The 17,774-nt window shown below is 46.6% G+C and overlaps 1 protein-coding gene across 1 annotated transcript in view; it reads left to right on the top strand.

The window, feature by feature from the left end:
- ITPR1 (inositol 1,4,5-trisphosphate receptor type 1) overlaps positions 1 to 17,774 on the top strand; it is a 159,785-nt gene that overhangs the window by 22,556 nt on the left and 119,455 nt on the right. Inside the window, exon 4 of the mRNA XM_053953544.1 lies at positions 17,333 to 17,448. Coding sequence (XP_053809519.1) covers positions 17,333 to 17,448 — 116 coding nt within the window. The remainder of the gene's footprint in view (positions 1 to 17,332; positions 17,449 to 17,774) is intronic.

Below are 17,774 nucleotides of genomic sequence, written 5' to 3'. Positions count from 1 at the left end.
TTGGTTATGTAATGGACAGAAGTTCAGTGAAAACAGAACTCCTTGTGTTGTGGTGGAAGAGCCTTTCTGTAGCTCTCAGTGAGATGCTCAGAGGAAGAACTCTCCTGCAAGCTCTGCTGACAGCAGAGAAACCATGACAGTGCTGAAAACACTGCCACAGGATCCTCCCCTGCCTGAACCAGAGCAAATGATGCCTGAGCTGGGTTTTATTGAGGATACACAGAGCTGTGCTATGCAGCAGCAATCTGGTAGCACTTAGACCTTGTGTTTAGTGAATGCCAACCCTTTCATTTGTCGAGGTTAAAAATTATACAAGGAAAAAATAAACACAGAACGTGCAGGCATGAGGAAGTGAGGGAGCTGGATGAGGGAGCAGCCATCCTGAAAAGGAAAAAAGTCTGAGCTAGAGCTGCAAAAATGCTTTCCCTCCCTTTGGAGCAGCACGTGATCTCCAGCCAGCACCAGCTGGCTTTGAGCAGCACCAGGGCAGAGGTTTGGGCTGGTGGTGGCCCAAACCTCTGGGAGCCAGTCCAAAGGGGCTGCTTTGGGTTGGGCATTCCAGCCCTCAGCTGCTCCTGCTGCCATGAAGCTGCATTCTATTGTCAGAGAAAGAGGAATAAGAATAAATCTCAGCATTATTAGAGTGTGGCCAGCAGCAGTGTGGAGAGGAAGAGTTCAGTCTCCTCTGAAGAGGGGGACAGGACCAGGGAGGGCTGAGGTGGGTGTTGACTTTGGTGCTTTCCCAAACTCCTCCCAAAAGCAGGAATTGCAGTGCTGATCTGGCAAATGCTCCAGACTCCCAGCTTTGATTTACCAGCACCAAGTGGTGCATCTGTGATCACAAATGGCTCCAGCACAGCCTTTCTCAACCACAACATTTGCATCTGCATTTAACTGGATTTTTATGGCAAATGCATCCAGGTGCCTTTGACTTCTTGCTGTCTTAACTCCAGGATTGAGCAAAGAGGCTTTTTGGAGCCTTTAGTGCAACTTCACTGGGGGTAGTGTTGACTTACTTTGCTCTGACCTTCAGAAGTGCGTTTTCCTTGTTGGTTGAAAAGCAAATCACGTCCCCTGTTTAGGTGATTGCCACAAAAACTGATCAGAAATTGAGGTTCTGTAAGAGTGACTCTAGCACCACGTTTTCCTGGGAAATGAGAATGGTGTGTTTGCTCTGAGAGCATTTGGCTGTATTATGGGGTGGTGGCTCTGTAGGGAGAATAATCCTTCCCTGCTGCAAAGTGCATCCTCAGTAAATAGGGATGGCAGCACCCTGAGCTCCTGCCTTGGGGACTGGAGGTAAAGCTGAAGGCAATATAGATTTTACAAATAACGTTCTTGGTTGGCATTGACAAGCTTTAAAATAAGTGAAGAATTTTTCCTCCCACTCCCTGCCAGGCAGATGGCCTTGGTCATGAAAAATGACAATGAGGAGAAGATCCTTCAAATATGATCTATAAGATTTAATCCCAAATATAATTTTTTCCATATGCAGCCTGTCATGTGCTGCAAGTTTTTGTGTTCTGAGACGATTTGGGCAACTTGACAGATGACAATTCTGCACTGGGATCAGAATTTGCCTGCAGAGAACTCTGGGCTTTAGCAGCTTATTTGTATTGCAGTCTCCTTACAGGTTCATGTATATATTTCAATATGTATGTAGAAACAAATAAACATTGTGGGAGAAAAGAGTACAACATATAGAGATGATTTTTTGTTCAATTGTAGCAGCTTATGCTCTGAATATCCACTAATGCTTCACAGCAGCTCCTTTTAATCTGAATATCACGGTTGACATTTAATTTGTAGTTTTTATCTGATGCAAAAATAACTGGGAAGGATGTGTTTTCGTGTTTATTTTTTAGTATTTAGGTGCAGTTACCTTGAAAGATCAGAAGGCATCACCACAGCTGCTCAGTGTTCCCAGTGCTCAGTGCTGAGCAATACTGGGAGGACCTTGAAGGCAGAGGAGTAGCAGGGAGAGCTGTAAAGGGAAGAAATGTGATTTAATCTGTGCCTTTATGTGGTGTTTGATTGAGGGGAAGCCCTGCAGCTGTGCTGAGGCTGAGCTGATTCAGGATGTGTTTCCAGAGGGGTGTCACAATTCCCTGTGCTGCCTCTGCACCCACTAAATGGAGAGGGGGGGGGGGTCGTGTAAGGATGGGAGGAAAAATCTTAGCAAGGTTTTGAGATGTGGAGTCCACATGGAGTTCTTACTCTTCCCACTAATGAGTAAAGCAATGTTGAGAATAGAACAGGAGAAAATATTCTGTTCTTCCAGCTTCTCCATGAATCCCTTACTGAGAAAAGATATGAAAATATCCAAGTTTTTCATTTTCTGAAATTCAGCAGAAAAAAGAAGCACATCCCAAAACCTCAGAGAAAAAACAAAGTTCTTTGGGGAAAAAAAAAAATCATAAAAATGGGTTCTTGTTTTCAGACCATTTCCAGGGGATTTTTGAGCAGAAATTCCTTTCTTTGAGCTTCCAGTGTTATTTTCATACCTGTTGGCTGCATAGATTAGTGCTGTCCTGAGGATCTTTGTGATCCTTCACCAAGGTTTGTTCCTGCCTAAAACCAGGAAGGGATTGAGGGGAGCCCTCTGCATCTCACACTGAATTAATTCCATCTTGCTGTACCTTGAGTTCCCTCCAGGTGTTTGCACTGTTTACACTTGCTGCTCTTTCTTGTGCCTTTGCTGGCTTTGCCTGTCTGCTCTGGGTTTTTGGAAGTCCTTGCTCTGATGTTTAATGCAGGATTGAAGTTAAACATTGTGTTGGGAGCTAGATATCAAAGTATTCAAAAACCAAAAATAAAAGGGAAAAAAAGTGTGAAGTAAAGAAGCTGCAGCCTTAGACGGAGAAACTTAGGAACTTAAAAAGAAAAACTTTTATCTGACAGATTTTGAAGTGCCTGTCACTTAATGTTCCTTCCTTCAAGTCCTGGTTGGAGGCTCATTTCAGAAAACCACAGTGACTCAGCTACTTTGAATATCTGTTCTGTGGCGCGTGTTGGAAGCTCCCAGAGTTTCTCCCGCCTCCAAACGTTGTTTTTATTGGTGGATAATTCACTGGCAGTATCTTGTGCACTGTGCTAATTTCAACCACGCTGCCAATATTTAGATTTTTAAAGTGTATAGGCATAGTGCCCTGATATTGGTTAAGTGGAAAGGAGAACGTTTGTTTATAAATATTTTTTATTTTGCAAGTGTAAAGGTACGCTTACCTAGATTTTTGTTCCAGATAATGCTGAGTTCCTCTGTACAACACTAAATGTTCTTGGGAGTGAGATTTGCCCTGTGCTGTTGTATGGCCTCGAGCTCTTTGGGAATGCTGTGGAGAGAGTTGGTTCTGGACAGAGCTCTTGCTGAAGCAGCCAGGTGACCTAGTGAGAGCTCGTGAATGTACCAGAGGGAATTTCTGAGCAGATCCTGTGTAAGCACACACAGACCAGAGCTAGTGGAGTGTCCAGGAAGGAGCCACGTGGCTGTGGTGGGGCTGCAGTAACCTTTTTATCCCTGCTTAACACTCCCGAGGATGGCAGGAACAGACGATAGGGGCTGGATAGCTGTGATGGCTGGGAAGGAACAGCCTTTTCCTCAGACACGGATCCACAGGAATTCTTCATCCGCCCGTGATGGAGCTCTGACAGGCTCCTGGGAGGGCTTGCTGTGCTGGGTGCCACCACCAGCTGCCAGCTGGGGCTGTTGGGGCTGCCAGTGCCACCTCTGGCTGGAATTCACACCGGGGCTGAGCTGCTGGGGTGCTGCCCTGGCTCTGCAGCCGCTCCCGCTGTGTTCCTCTCCCCCAAATTTCCCCTCCCCGTGCAGGAAGGGTTGCCATGGAGGAGAGCGTGGGGTGGGAGTAGGCAGGAGCAGCTGCCGGAGGGCAGCGGGGGAGGATCCTCCAGCAAGGCTGCTCTTGCAGGCAATCCTGGGAACTCGTGCTGTCCACAGCTCTGTGCATCCCTCGGGGAGAGCTCCGTGGGCTGTGGGCAAGGACGGAGCTCCCACGTGAGCCAAGTGGCTTTCCCTGCCCTGCTCCGGAGGGAGGAGGTGATGGCCTCATGGGCATGGTGGCCTTCGTGGGCCTTTGGGTTTAGTCACGTTCCTTGCCCACCCTGTGTGCATTTCTGCACTGTTTAAACCCATTTAAGAAGAGACTGGACGATTTAAACCGATTTAAAAAGACCCTGACTCAGTGCCAGGGTTTAGTTGATGAGGAGGTGTCTGCTCAGAGGTTGGGCTTGATCTCAAAGGTCTTTTCCAGCCTGGTTCATTCCGTGATTCTGCCCCTTCAAGGATGTGCACAACAACTCTGTTGCTTCTTTGAAAGTCCTCTGCAAATTTTTAATCTGTTGCTTTGAAAGTCCTCTGCGAATTTTTAATCTGTTGCTTTGAAAGAAAGTCCTCTGCGAATTTTTAATCTAGCAAAAGGGTGTTCTGATGGTGAACTGACAGATCCATCTGCTCCGTCACAGGGGGTTTGTCAACAGCTTCAGTTTAAATATTTTTAGTGAAAAAGTTGATTTGTGTATGTAACAGGCATATGGCTTAAGGCTTGTACTCAGCAGCTGTTTGGGTGTATTTATTAGGAAAAATACCACGCGGGGATGTTTGGTAAGAAAATCTTGTTCTCTGGGGTGGGGTTGGGGTGTTTGAAGTCACTCAGAATCCACGAGCAGCCCAGGAGTGCAGGCTGGATGCTTTCCCAATTTAGCGGTCATTCGTGTCCCCAGACGTGGGACACAGTGTCTGAGAGTGTGGGCAAGCTGATGACAACTTTCCAGACATGTTATATCAAAGAGATGGAGATAATGTGCATGGAAACTGTAACACTTGGCAGTGTCTGTAGTAGTGCACTTCAGGGCTGGAGTAGCAAACCCATTCCATCCCTGTGTGCAGCGTGTTCTGTCCCTGCTCTGAGCTGCTGTCACACTTCCAGCCTCAGTATTGCCCTGTGAAAATACAGGAATTATTCTCTCGGTGTCAGGGAAGTGATTTGGCTCAGCAGCTGCTCTGCAGTGCACGTGATTCTCCAGCAGCTCATCAGTTTCTCCTCAAATATGGAGTTTTTGTCACGTTTTTAACGACGCTTGCAATGGCTTCACCAAAGCCTTCAAAGCTTTTTGAATGAGCAGGAGGGGAAATCTGCACGGTGGAAGCGCTGCCACGGGGCACCAGCGACACTTGTGTGCATTAATGGTTCTCTGTTTCTGCAAGAGCTGGACACGGTGGAAATACAGTTCACTGAGTTTGTGACAGCCAATATCTTTGGTTTAGACCCATAATCCTTGCTTGAAGAAGTTTTTCATCTCACTCACGTGTAGTATCATAAGTGCTTGTTAATAAAAAATAATGGATTTAATGGCAGACTTCTGGAATGTTTTCATTGAGCAAAGAGAAGGCATGATTGGTATTGTAAAGTTCACCTTTTAAAAGTCCAGAGACTTGGCAGACAAATTTACCTTGTTTCTCCTTGTGGTGTCCTCTTCACAACAGCTCAGTAAAATGGGAAATACACGTGGAAAGTCCCAAGTGCTCATCCAGATTGAAAAGCTCAGGAAACTGCAGATAATCAGCTTTCACATCTTTTTCATGTAGTTTTTCTGGGGTTTTTTTAATAACATCCTTATGCTCAGATGTTTTGAGGGGAATTTTTATTCTTTTTGTGCCATTTATCTTGAATAAGGTTCAGATATTTCATCAGGACAGTTTGCACTTTGCATGATGGAGCCTTTGGATAACATCAGTTGCCTGGGTTTCATTTGGGATTTGCTGAAACAGTTATTTCTGAATCTTGGGGTTTTTTTTTTGAGCATCTCTAATACCAAGGACACTTGCAATCCAGATTTCATAACTTGTGTCTGGTTTATCATGTGGGAGTTGCTTGTTGGATTGAGAGGTTGAGAATGTTGTTTTTTCCAAAGGTTGGAATTGTTGTGGGTAAAAATTATTCCTGTGGTCTGCAGGTGAGTAGCACAGTCCGGTGCTGCCTCGTGCTGCTGCAGTTTTCCTCTGGGGTCATAAATCTGGGAAGAATTATTTTAAACCTCTGTGGGAGAGCTGTGAGGGGCACTGAGCCCTCCTGGAGCCGAGGGTGCCAGGGCTGGATTTTAGGGGCTGGAACCAGCAAGTGGCACTGCTCAGGTGTGCTGAAGTTCTGAGAACTCCTCCTCAATTTACAGCCGAGCCAGAGAGGGCTCCAGGAACTTTTGGAATGCTCCAGCCTGGCTGTGGAACCACCAGGGCTGGGTCCTTCTGTGGGACTAAATCTGAGTGTGGCTCATGTCACCATTTCAGGATGTCCCCACCAGAGGGTTTCACCTCCTGCTCTGTGGCTCTGTCCTGCTCTGCAGACCCGCAGTTGTAAATGGATATTATCAAATCTGTGCAATAGAATCAGATTTTTTTTGGTTGCTTCTGCTGTTTCTGAATGCCAGGATTTTGTGCAGAAAAGGAAAAATCCATCCGAAACCTGATTAAATTAATCTGAAACCTGCAATCCTGCAAAGCAAGGCACAAAACTGGTGTAGATCTGGAAGCAGAGACTGGACCACCTGACACAACCAGAAAACAGTTCTAATGCAATTATGATACAGTTAATAATTGGAAATCAAGACAGTGATTGAAACAAATGAAGGAAGAGAACGGAGAGGAACAGACAGTGCTCAAAGAAGATTTCAGTTCATTTTTCTGAACTTGGAAGGTTATTTCTGCTTTGAGGCTACTGACAGGGGTGGTATTTGTGAGCCAAGACGACTCTTTGCTGACTCTGGGTGGATGTAAGTGTAGGATGCTTTCAGTGGTGCAGCTGGTGTTATTTAATAATTCTCCCAGCCCATCCATCACTTCTGAATCCAGCGTTCTCCCTCACTGATTCATGTGTTATCATTGTGTCAGTAAGGCAGCTTGAAAGATGGCTGAAAACACTGAAAATACCTAATTATTGTTCTTTGAGGAAAAGGAAGTTTTTAAATAGCTGTAGCACAAAGCAGCTTGAATGCATTTCTTTTCTGTGGAGTTCTCAGGCACACACACAGGATATTCTTTTTGCTGGGTGTTTTTGTCTCCAGGATTTCAGGGCAATAAGGGAGGCATTGTCAGCACCTAAACCAAGACTTCTTTGCTTTGTAGTCGCACACGGAGTTAAAGAAGTGAAACTTGTGGTTTTCTTTGCAGGTGTGTTTTAACTCCTGGGCTTATCCTGTGAAGTTTTTGTGTTCCTGTGGGCTCTTACAGCCTGTTCTTCTCAGCTGTGATAAACCAAGGAGCCAGAGAAGCTGCTCTGTCTGTTGGAAAATAGACACCAAGTTAACAGAGTGTTTATTTCTGCAGAAGGCTCACACTGGGAGCGTGTATAAAACATCCCTGAGATGGATGATAGCATGTTCTGCTTCTTTTGCTAGTAGAGCTGGCAAAAATAAATTGAATTACATCCATGCGTTTAAAAAAGAGAGAGGAAAACAACAGCTCAGCTAAAGTTGAAAAATGAGCAGTTTCTCTTTAGCAGCTCCGTGTTTGTGCTTGTGTGGAAGCACTTGGGCAGCTCCATGAAATGCATCCCTGTGGGACACACAGAGCCATCCCCAGGATCTGGGATTTTCCTTGCAGGCTTTGTCTTAATCTGCACCAAGGGAAATTTGGGTTAGATGTTAGAAAAAAGTTCTTCATGGAAAGAGTGATGAAGTTCTGGGATGGCTGCCCGGGGAGGTGGTGCAGTCACCATCCCTGGGTGTGTTCAACAAAGCCTGGATGTGGCGCTGGGTGCCAGGGCTGAGGTGTCAGGGCTGGGTTGGACTCGATGATCTCAGAGGTCTCTTCCAGGTGGTTCTGTGGCTCTCAGGTGCTTCAGGAGGTGGCAGGTGGCCCATGGGCGTCTCTCCCGCAGTCTCTGGGGTGTGTGTTTGCTGGCAGCCCCACGGACCCCCGGGGATGTGCCGCCAGCGGGGTGAACGCCTGCAGCCCGTCCTGGCAGGCTCTGCTTCCGCCCAGGGCCACGGAACATTTGTTCTTCCCATCTGCAGTGCAGCCCAGCGGGGCTGGCTGCTTCCCATCCATCCCTCAGCCCCAGCTGTCTGCGCTGCCGGATCCAGCGTGGCTCTGCTGCCTTGGCTCCCGCCGCTCGCTTCCCTTATTTGGTAGCGCACAGCTCCCAAGCCGGGCCTGGAAGAGGCTGTTTTACCAGTTTAGGGACTATTTTCCACTTTCGTTTTTGATCTCTGAAGCCATGGATTGTGTTTCAGCAGCGGTGCTGGCACAGCTTAACTCTTAAGTGCTGTCAGACTGGAATATTGTGCTTTTCAGAAGTGCTTGGCTGTTTTACTTTCTGCTTAGCTGCTGCAGAGCCAATATATGGCAGCACTTGTGTTTACGGGGTATATACACCTTGTCAGCATAACCTGCTTATTAAAATGACTTCCAGAGTGCATCCTTCAGCGCCAGGATTACGTTCTGGAGGCCAGATTTTAATTAGCTGTGTGATTTGTTGGCGTTTTCCGTGCTGTGTTCCCGGGAGGGGGAGCGGCGCCCAGCGCCGGAGCGAGCTTGGACAGATTGAGCTGCATCACTTGATAGGGCTCAGCAGAGCATCTCTGGGCCCCTGCCAAAAAGGATGGGGACTGTTTAGAGTGGAGGGAAGGGAGAGGCCTTCGGGAGGTGAAAGACTCAAGCCCAGCAACAGAAAGCAAGGAATCAAACTTCCAGACTCAGAACAGATGTGGGCAGGGGTGTGTTGCTGGGTTTGCCTGGGAGTGCAGCACAGCTGGGCAGCAGGACTCTGCTCAGCTCCAGGCTGTTGTTTCCTAGAGTTAAGGCAGGCCTGTTTTTTTTTTTTTTTTTTTTTTTTGTTTTTTTTTTTTTTTTTTTTTTTTTTTTTTTCATTTATCTCTGCTTTACTAAGCCAGTTTCTGGAAGGCTGAGCATCTGTGGCAGCTCAGACCTCCTGGGTGCTGCCCATGTCTGCCCACAGTGTTGGTCACAGCTGGCTGTGCTCTGTGAGCTCTGCAGAGGAGACACCAGCTCGGGAATTCACTCGGAATCTGTCAAAGACTGCTCTCAGTTGGCTGCACCCAGAGAGGAGGAGGGTGGGCATGTGGCAGTGAGATAGGAAAGGATCCGTGGTGTGGGAACTGTGGTTAGAAAAGGAGTTGTCAGTGCTGTGCTGTGACAAAAAGTGCCTTGAAAAATACAGAAAAAGAAGCATTGCTAAAAAATAGTAATTATTTTTTTTTCCAGTTTTGCTTTCTGACAGAGCCTCAAGTGAAGTTCCTTGTACTTCCAGAAAGGTATGAGAGATAATCCAGGAGGGAAACGGGCAGGAATGCCCCTGGCCAGTCTTGCATCTCAGTAACTGTGGGACAGAGGAGCCTGCAGATACTGCTGGGAGAGGGAGAAGTTCTCTTCTGCCAGGTCCATGTGGGGAGGGAAGGAAATCATGGCGTGAGAACTGTAAAAATGAATGGGTTGGATACAGGGATAGTGGAGTGCTGGAAGGGATCCCTTCGGGTGCTAGGCCAGGAATGGAGCTGATCCTGCCCTTGGAAGGGAGGGATGAGCTGAGGAAGCTCTCCAAGGGGCTGCCAGCCCTGGGGACCTGCGTTTGGAATTCTGCAGGAGGCAGTGGGCCAGTTCAGGAGGGCAGCACCTGGTGCAGAAGGAAAGAAACAAATAAGCAATGCAGGCAAGGGATCCCAAGCGCTTCATTAGCGCAAAATTGAAAAAATTGAAGCACTAAATTCAATTTTATTACTTCTTCCATTCTTCCAAGCACGACCTCAATGATATTATCAAATATTTATTTAATCTCCCTCCATCTTTTTTTGGCAATGCAGTTTTTCTTTAAGCCAAACCCATTTAAGAGCTGAAAATGGAGTTGCTTTATCGAACGGCTGAAAATTTTGCCTTTTCTCTTGTGTGATGCTGTGGTGGTTCATTCCTTGAGAAACACACACGAAATGTTTTTAAATAGAAGTGACTTTTATTATGCTGTTCAGTCAGCTCTGTCTAATAGCACGACAGTATTCTTTCCATGCTGGTCAACACTGACGCTTCCAGAGGGGGTTTGAAATTTGATCTTCCTTGTTCTTCCTGTGCTCAGACAGTCCAAGCTTTCCCTGCCTCCTGCCCCCACTTCCTGCCCTGTTTTCAGCAGGAACTTTCATCCGGAAAAGCAGGAGCAAGTGAAGAAGCAAATGTGAGAGTGAAATCCAAGGGGTGAGCAGCCAAAATTAAATGAAATTCGGCCAGAAAATAAATATCCTTTGGTTTACTGCCAGGGTGAAATGTAGACTGAAAAGACCCAAAGATTTTGAGGAGGGGAATGTCACAGGGTTCCTGTCCTGAGAATTGTGTTGGTGTCTCACAGGGAGATTTGTCATGGAAACTATTGAAATGGGGATTGGGAATGGCTTCCTGGGTCAAGGATCCAGCTCTCAGGCTGGGACAAAGGCTGGAGCCACAACAGCTTAGTTCAAACTGCTTCTGCAACTCCTATGACGTTGGTTTGCTGAATTCCCTTCATAGAAATCCTTCTCCTTGTGTGTAAAAATTGATTTTCAGCGCTTGTGAGGGAGAGAAAGGGATGGCCTTTCAGTTTGTCCAGGTGACCTCTTGTTCAGGGTTTCTCTTCATGCTGGACCAGAGCTGGAGCTGAGGTAACACACAGAAACCCTCAGTGGGACCAGCAGCTTCCTTGGGATCCTGGGTTAGCTCACATTGATGTGTGCAGCTCTGAACCCCTCACTTGAGGTTTTTTCCTCTCTTTTCCCCTCTCCTCAACATGAAGAGATTTTTTTTTTTTTTCCTGACTTGTATCTGTTATTAGCCAGGAGCCATCAAGGTGCTTTGATGCTTTATAAAGAGATTATTCTTAAGTAGCTTCTCCTGGTTGAAGTTACCCATTGTGTCCATGAATGAGGCTGTACCTCAAAGCTTGCAGGGATTCCTGGTGCATTCACTGTGTCCTTAGCAGCTTTCTCTGAGGGAACTCGCTCTCTTTTGCCATCTCAGATCTCTTGTAGCCAGCGTTGCCCATCCAGGGACACGTCATCCATTGTGATGGCAAGGAGAGGAATGGTTTTCTTGGTTTTTTAGCCTGAATGGATGTCAGATGGGGTATGTTGTAGTTAAATCAGTGGGGTTTAGGGTTTTTTTCCTTTCTACTTGTGCTGCTCTCCCTTCTGGCTCTGTGTTTTCACGCAGCATCTTCCCTCAGTACCAGAGATAGAAAAAAGCATCTGGTCTTTCCTGCAAATGTTTCCTTTTGGAACTGCCTGTATATCCAGTGTCTAAATATTTCTCTCTTTTCGAGTAGCAGTTTTCTTTTTGAAGGAGACCAAAGAGGTTACGTGTAGAAATAAAACAAACACTGGTGTGTTCTGAACTCTTTGGAACACAAGGTGTTTACTTAAAGGTGCATTTCTCAGGTCAGCTTTAGCATACATTGATATTCAGCGTCCAGCTCTCAGGTGGATAATTTTTCTCTCTCTGAAATCTCTGCTCAGTCTTCTCCTTTTGCTTTGATACCTCAGCTCCAAGTTAATAACAATTACATTATTTCCTGTGTTGCTACAGCTTGAACAAATGAAGCAGCAATTCACACTGGTAGGGCTTTGCATAAATGAATATAATAGCAAGAGGGTGGTTACCCTTGTGTCTTGCAGATGGGAGTTGAGGGTGGTTATTTTAACATAAAAATTAAAATATATTTAGATCACAAATCGTGCACGCTCTCAATTTAAATGTTGGTTGCAAGGGTGATTTTCCCCCTTTATTCTGCTTTAAAAAGCCAAGTGTTGAAAGCCCTTGAAACACAAGATGCAGGAGCACAAAGCAGGGAGGTAACAGACGTCAGCACAGCAGAGACCGCTAATAAATTCTGTCATGTAATTAGTTCAGGGTTTGACTCCTGAGTGATGGGGCTGCTTTGCAGAGGGGTGTGATTGCTACAGGATCTTTGGGCCTGGGATTGAATCCCAGCATGGGTTGGGTTGGAAGGGACCTTAAAGCCCTGCCATCCAGGGATGCTTTCCACTGTCCCAGGCTGCTCCAAGCCCTGTGCAGCCTGGCCTTGGACACTTCCAGGGATCCAGGGGCAGCCCCAGATTTCCCTGTTCCATAGCAGTGCCCTGCTCACCTGTGCTTCACTTTCCCCACCTGTGGAATGGCAGCACGAGGTTGGAATTCAGCTGAGCTCTTCCACCAGGCTGAATGTGCAGGGTCCAGGTTTGGTTTCTTGCTGGGGTGGAGCTGTGGATGGCTGGAGCTCCTTTGGGACCACAAAATCCCTGTGCTCCCAGCAGAGCTTGATCACTGCCGACTGAAAATGAAAGGATGTCTTCTCATCACAAAGAGAGTCATTTCAGTAGGATCAGGTTCTTTTTTTCTCCCTCTTCTTGGAAATGCAGGAATGATTAATAATCAACACAGTTCTGTAGCTGCTTTTGTTCTATATTCTTTGAACCTCTTAGGCTGTCATCTATTAATTTTAAATCTCAGAGGGAACAAGTATAAAATAGATGATGGAGTAATCCAAGGGTTTCTGAAAAGGTGAAACTTGTCTGTGATTGAATACATGCATTTTGTGTTATTCTCTAAGTCTCCTGTGTGAAAATACTACATTTGAGCACAAGAGAGGTCTTCATTTTGTCTTTAAACTCCTCATCTTGTGGAGCAATACCATCCTTGTGAGTGTATTAAAGCTGTGCAATTTCATAAATACAAAGTCAACAACTTCTGTTTACAGTATGTCCATCATTGCCAGCTACGTTGTTTCTTCATTGCTTCTATTCTTTGATATTTAAAATAAAAAGAAAAGACACTATCAGTGTGTTTATTCTCTCCTGTGAGCAGGCTTTGGCCTAGGGAAAATATCAGGTATCTAAGTATAGAAAAGTCTGAAGAGAAAATGCTAAATTTCAGCAGGGAATTGCTGGTTTTCTTTTAATTTTAGTTTTGCTGTGCAAAAATGAGTTTGGTTTTTCCAAGTAATGAAGAAACAGCTGTGTTGGTGCTAAATATTCAGTGGATTTGTAAGTGACTTATTTAAAGATCTTCATCTTTATAAGATTTCCCTCATTTGAAAGCAACCTAAACTATGATTTTTGTGAGGGGGAGTAATTTCTCTTGGTTCTTACCTTTCTCCAGTTGGCATCTTGGAGAGTCTGGGTTTAAAACCCGAAATAACGACGCACCTTTTTGTTGCCAATGAAGTATTTGATTCCTGCTCTCTCCAACTGCAGAAAAGTTGGTGAAGACCTTCTCCTAAGCGCTTAAAATAGGCAGTTGGAAAAAATGATAAGTGGTGGATTGCACAACCAGGCTGGCTGGAGCTGAAGCTGCTTCCAGATCTTTCTGGAACGGGTGTGCTGGAGAAGGGCAGGGGGAGGGAAATGGGCTGGGGCCCCCCAAAACTGAGCTGAGCTCTGGCAGCAGCCAGGATGGTGCCTCAAGGAGCTACAGAAAAGACAGGGGAGAGACTGCAAGGGCAAGGAGGGACAGGACCCACGGAATGGCTCCCACTGCCAGAGGGCAGGGCTGGATGGGAGATTGGGGTGAAATTCTTCCCTGGCAGGGTGGGCAGCCCTGGCACAGGGTGCCAGAGCAGCTGGGGCTGCCCCTGGATCCCTGGCAGTGCCCAAGGCCAGGCTGGACACTGGGGCTGGGAGCAGCCTGGGACAGTGGGAGGTGTCCCTGTCATGGCAGGGGTGGCACTGGATGAGCTCTGAGGTCCCTTCCACTCCAAAACATTCCGTGGTTCCATGAATCTTTGCCCTTCCCTGAAAGGCGTTTGACCTTTGGGTGTCAGCAGTGTGTGCTCAGGAGCTTTCTGAGCTGTCCTCACAGAACAAGGGTAGAGCTGACATAGTGGCAACATTTAATGCCCAAAACAGTGGGAAAAGCCTCTGAAGGGGAGACTGGAATTGCATGAGAATGTTTGACTTTGGTGTTTCTAGGCAGTTCTGTGTGAAAAAGGTGATGATGTCTTGAGTGGGCTCTGAAATACTCAACTCCCTTCTCCTATCATTTCAGCCTCTCTAACCTTCTTGCAAATTTGCAATTTTGGACAAGTCTTTCATTATATTCTCACATAATCTTATTAATGCACTACCTAAATGTGACTTTAAATTCCCATGTGGTGGAGTCCATTGTAAGAAAAAGAAAAAGCTGTCTTTGTCGGGTTGTTCACTGTGCTATGAGAGCAAAAGTTGGGCATTTGAGATGTTGGGCTTGGACCGGAGGGAAGGGTTGGAAGTTTGGAATCTTCTGGCTTGGGAAGGAGCACAGTCAAGAAGGGAATGTAGAAGAGAGAAGAGCAAGTGAAAAGCATGGGGTAGAAGGAACTGGCAGTTGGAATAACATTGCTGGCAAGCTTCCCTCTTCCTTGAACCCCAAAATACTTTGGAACACGGGGGTTTCTACCCTTCCCAGGATCCTTTTGCCAACTCCCCTGTGCTGCTGGTGCATGCAGAGGGTAACCAATCCTCGCTGTGATATTTCGGGGAGCTGCAGGTGGCAGAGGCCCACGTGGGCTGTGGATGTCCCACCAGTGAGAGCGTTCATCTCTCGCGTGGTGCAGTTGCAGCCTCGCTTCGTTCCGTGCAGAGCAGTCGCTGACGGAAGAGCAGGATTTAGCTGGGAAGCGTTGAAATGCACATTTAATGCGTGCCCATGTAGCATTCATCATCCTGATGGGGTGGTGTAGGATTATGCAATCCCTTTTTCCTGCAGGACCTTTGTTGGGTGCTCGGGCTTGATGTATCATCATTTCATCAACAGTGACGTAGTATTTTATTTTTATACTACCTCATTGTGCAATTCTGCCATTTTTCACTGCGTATCATGAAGATCTGAAAGGAAAATGCATTCCTTCCTGGTTAATATGCAACAAACAGTCTATAAAAAGATGTCGTTACTGTGCAGTAATTGCTTTATTTATCACCTTTCCTATGTGGCTAAAGCTGCTTGAATCACTGAGCGGAGCAGAGAGCTGATGCTTTGGGCTGCTTTGGCTTGACTTTTCATTTTTGGCTTTGGATTTTTGGCTCCTGTTGTAGAAATAGACCTAACTTCCATAAGGATGGTGTCTGACAAGCACGGGTTTATCTTGCACAGTCATCAGGACTATGGGTTACAGATCAGTGACCACGATGGTGCTCAGCCAGCACATCCTTGACTTTGTAAACATCCAAGGCAGCGGGGTCTGGAGAACTAAAAGTCTTCTGGCCATACAGTTCGTGTTGTTTGACCTGTGGCGAAATACATTTGGTGGCCATATGAAGGCGAATAAGGCAAAGTTGAACTTCTCAAGCACTTCAGAAATAGATTTCATTGAACAAATACTAGAAAATAAATATATCGGGTGCTTCTCATTGTTTGTTTTAGAGCTGTAGCTTTGTTTCTAGGGAGAAAACCTAAGGAAAACATGTTATGCCTTCCCTTCTTGCATTGGACAAGGTCAAACTCTTGCAGCCCTCTCTGGGTGCTTCAGGCAGGAGAGGGGGTTACTTGCCGTTAACAATTTGGAAGTTAAGCCTAACTTGACAACTTTCTTGACTGAAAAGGATGGAAAGAAGTGCACTGTGACTAAATCTAGCATACAATTAATTCTTCTCTGCAGTTCTGTGTGTTAATTGCTGTCATTGTGTGAACTGATGGTTTAAGCAAAAATAGAAAATTTTATAACTGGTGTGTTGCTTACAATGCAGAGTCTTAGCTCCAAGTGCCAGCCCGCAGTGGCTTTTTGAATCTCTGCTGTGCTGTCAATCTCTGTGAATCATCCTGATGGAAATGGAAAAAGTGGTGAAGAGCGCAAACCTGCGAAGTGTGGTTTGCACTTTTCCTGGTGGCTCAGCAGCCCCAGGCTGGCAGTGGGGATGAAGTGGAGCTGAGTGCTTCTGCAGAGATGCAGCTCAGTCTCCCTCCTCGTGCCCTGAGCCCTGTCCTTCCCCAGTGGCGCTGTCAGAGGGCCGCAGTGCCGTACCCAGCTCCTCCTGGATCTGTTTTTGGGGTCCTGGGCTGGTACACCAGGCTGGAATGGGATCATCTCTAAGGTCCTTCCAATCCAAACCATTCTGGGATTCTTTGCCCTTTTGTGAAAGGTGTTTGATGATGCCTGGTGTGCTCTGGGGATGGATTGGAGGAGAGGCATGAGAAGAGTGACGTTGTCCATCTCAAACAGCATCCAGAGGTGAAAGTACCAAGGTCTTTCTCAGCCCCTTCAGCAACTTCATGCTGAAGTTGAGCTGCCATGACCTGTCTCCAGCATGGGATGTCTCCCTTTCTGGTTGATGTGCATCCAGAATATCCATGAACAAGCAGCTCTGCTTTTCAGGCACTGAGGATAAACCCCAGGTGGGTTTCTCCCCACCTTGGCTGCTTCCCAAATTGTGGTGCTTGGCTGTGGGGATCACCAGGAGCCTGGAGAAAGGCCGTGTGAACGAGGAGCCTGAAGCCTGATGTCCACTCTGCTGCCAGAGAGGCTGGGAACAGCCTCCTGGCTCTTCTGGCACTTTGTTTGAACTTCTGAGCTGCTACTTTAGGCGCTGCCTTTGAATAGCTGAATTTATTTTTTTGCGTGTTCCGTTGCTTAGCGACGACAGGAGGAAAAACAGTCACTGCAGCTCATGTGGGTTTATTGCTGATAAGTTAGCATCTCTGATACAGAAATGTATTTTTAATAAGACTAATGAGCTGTGATTCCTGACTTTAGCCAGGCAGAATGTTAAATAAACTGTGTTGCTGCACTGGGTATAGAACCTGACACCCTGAGGGGTTTGATGTTACCTCAAGCCATGCCTTGAATGTCTGTGCTTTTGCAGGCTGTTTTTTGAGGGTATTTTATGCTGCTGCCACTTCATTAGGTGAGGAGTTTCTCCTATTTTTTGCCCTGTTTTCCCTAGTAATAGAAGGGATTTGATTTAAGGACTAAACTGACAACAGCAGCAGTGAAAAAATCCAAAGCAAAAAGCCCCCATCCTGACAGAGTTTACCCGCTGAAGTACAAAACCTCCAAGCTGAAAGTGCAGAAACCAAGTCTGTTTGCCTGGGAAAGCACAGGGAACGTGTTCCCATTTTAGTCTGGTACCGTTTTTGACTGGGACAAGTTATAAATTTTCTGGTCTTGCATCAGATGTTGGCAGCAGCAGTTAGTTTTTATCATGCATGGGGCAGCATTCCTGTTGCTCAGAAAAGCATTCGTCTGATCAGGAGCTTTTTGGAATTTGTTTATAAAGCTTTCCTTGCTGCTGGAATAGTTGGAGAGCGTCAGCAGCAAGACTCCAGATGATTATGACTGGCTGAAGCCATGCCTGTGTTTGTTGCATGTTTTTCCAGATTGCCTGTTCAAGCTATGTCCCATGAACCGCTACTCGGCGCAGAAGCAGTTCTGGAAGGCGGCGAAGCCAGGAGCCAACAGCACCACGGATGCTGTGCTGCTCAACAAGCTGCACGTGAGTATCCCTCTGCAGGGCCCTCCTCACACCCATCCTGCTCTAAACAAGGATTTCCAGCCAGCTTGGCACAGTTAACGAGGAGACACCGAGTGTACGGGGAAATAAATCAGCGCGCAAGATTCCTTTGGAGACGTTCACTCCAAGTCCTCAGTCCTCTGATTGATGGCAAAATCACAGAATAAGCTGAGTTGGGAGGGGCCCACAGGGATCCTCCCAGCTCCCTGGCCCTGCACAGACACCCCCACAATCCCACCCTGTCCCCAGGAGTGTTGTCCAATGCTCTGGCAGCCTCGGGGCTATGCCCATTCTCTGGGGAGCCTGGG

Source organism: Vidua chalybeata, chromosome 12, assembly GCF_026979565.1.
Source record: "Vidua chalybeata isolate OUT-0048 chromosome 12, bVidCha1 merged haplotype, whole genome shotgun sequence".
NCBI lineage: Eukaryota > Metazoa > Chordata > Aves > Passeriformes > Viduidae > Vidua > Vidua chalybeata.
The sequence above is the reverse complement of the archived record's forward strand: the minus strand, read 5'-3'. Positions and strand labels throughout refer to the sequence as shown.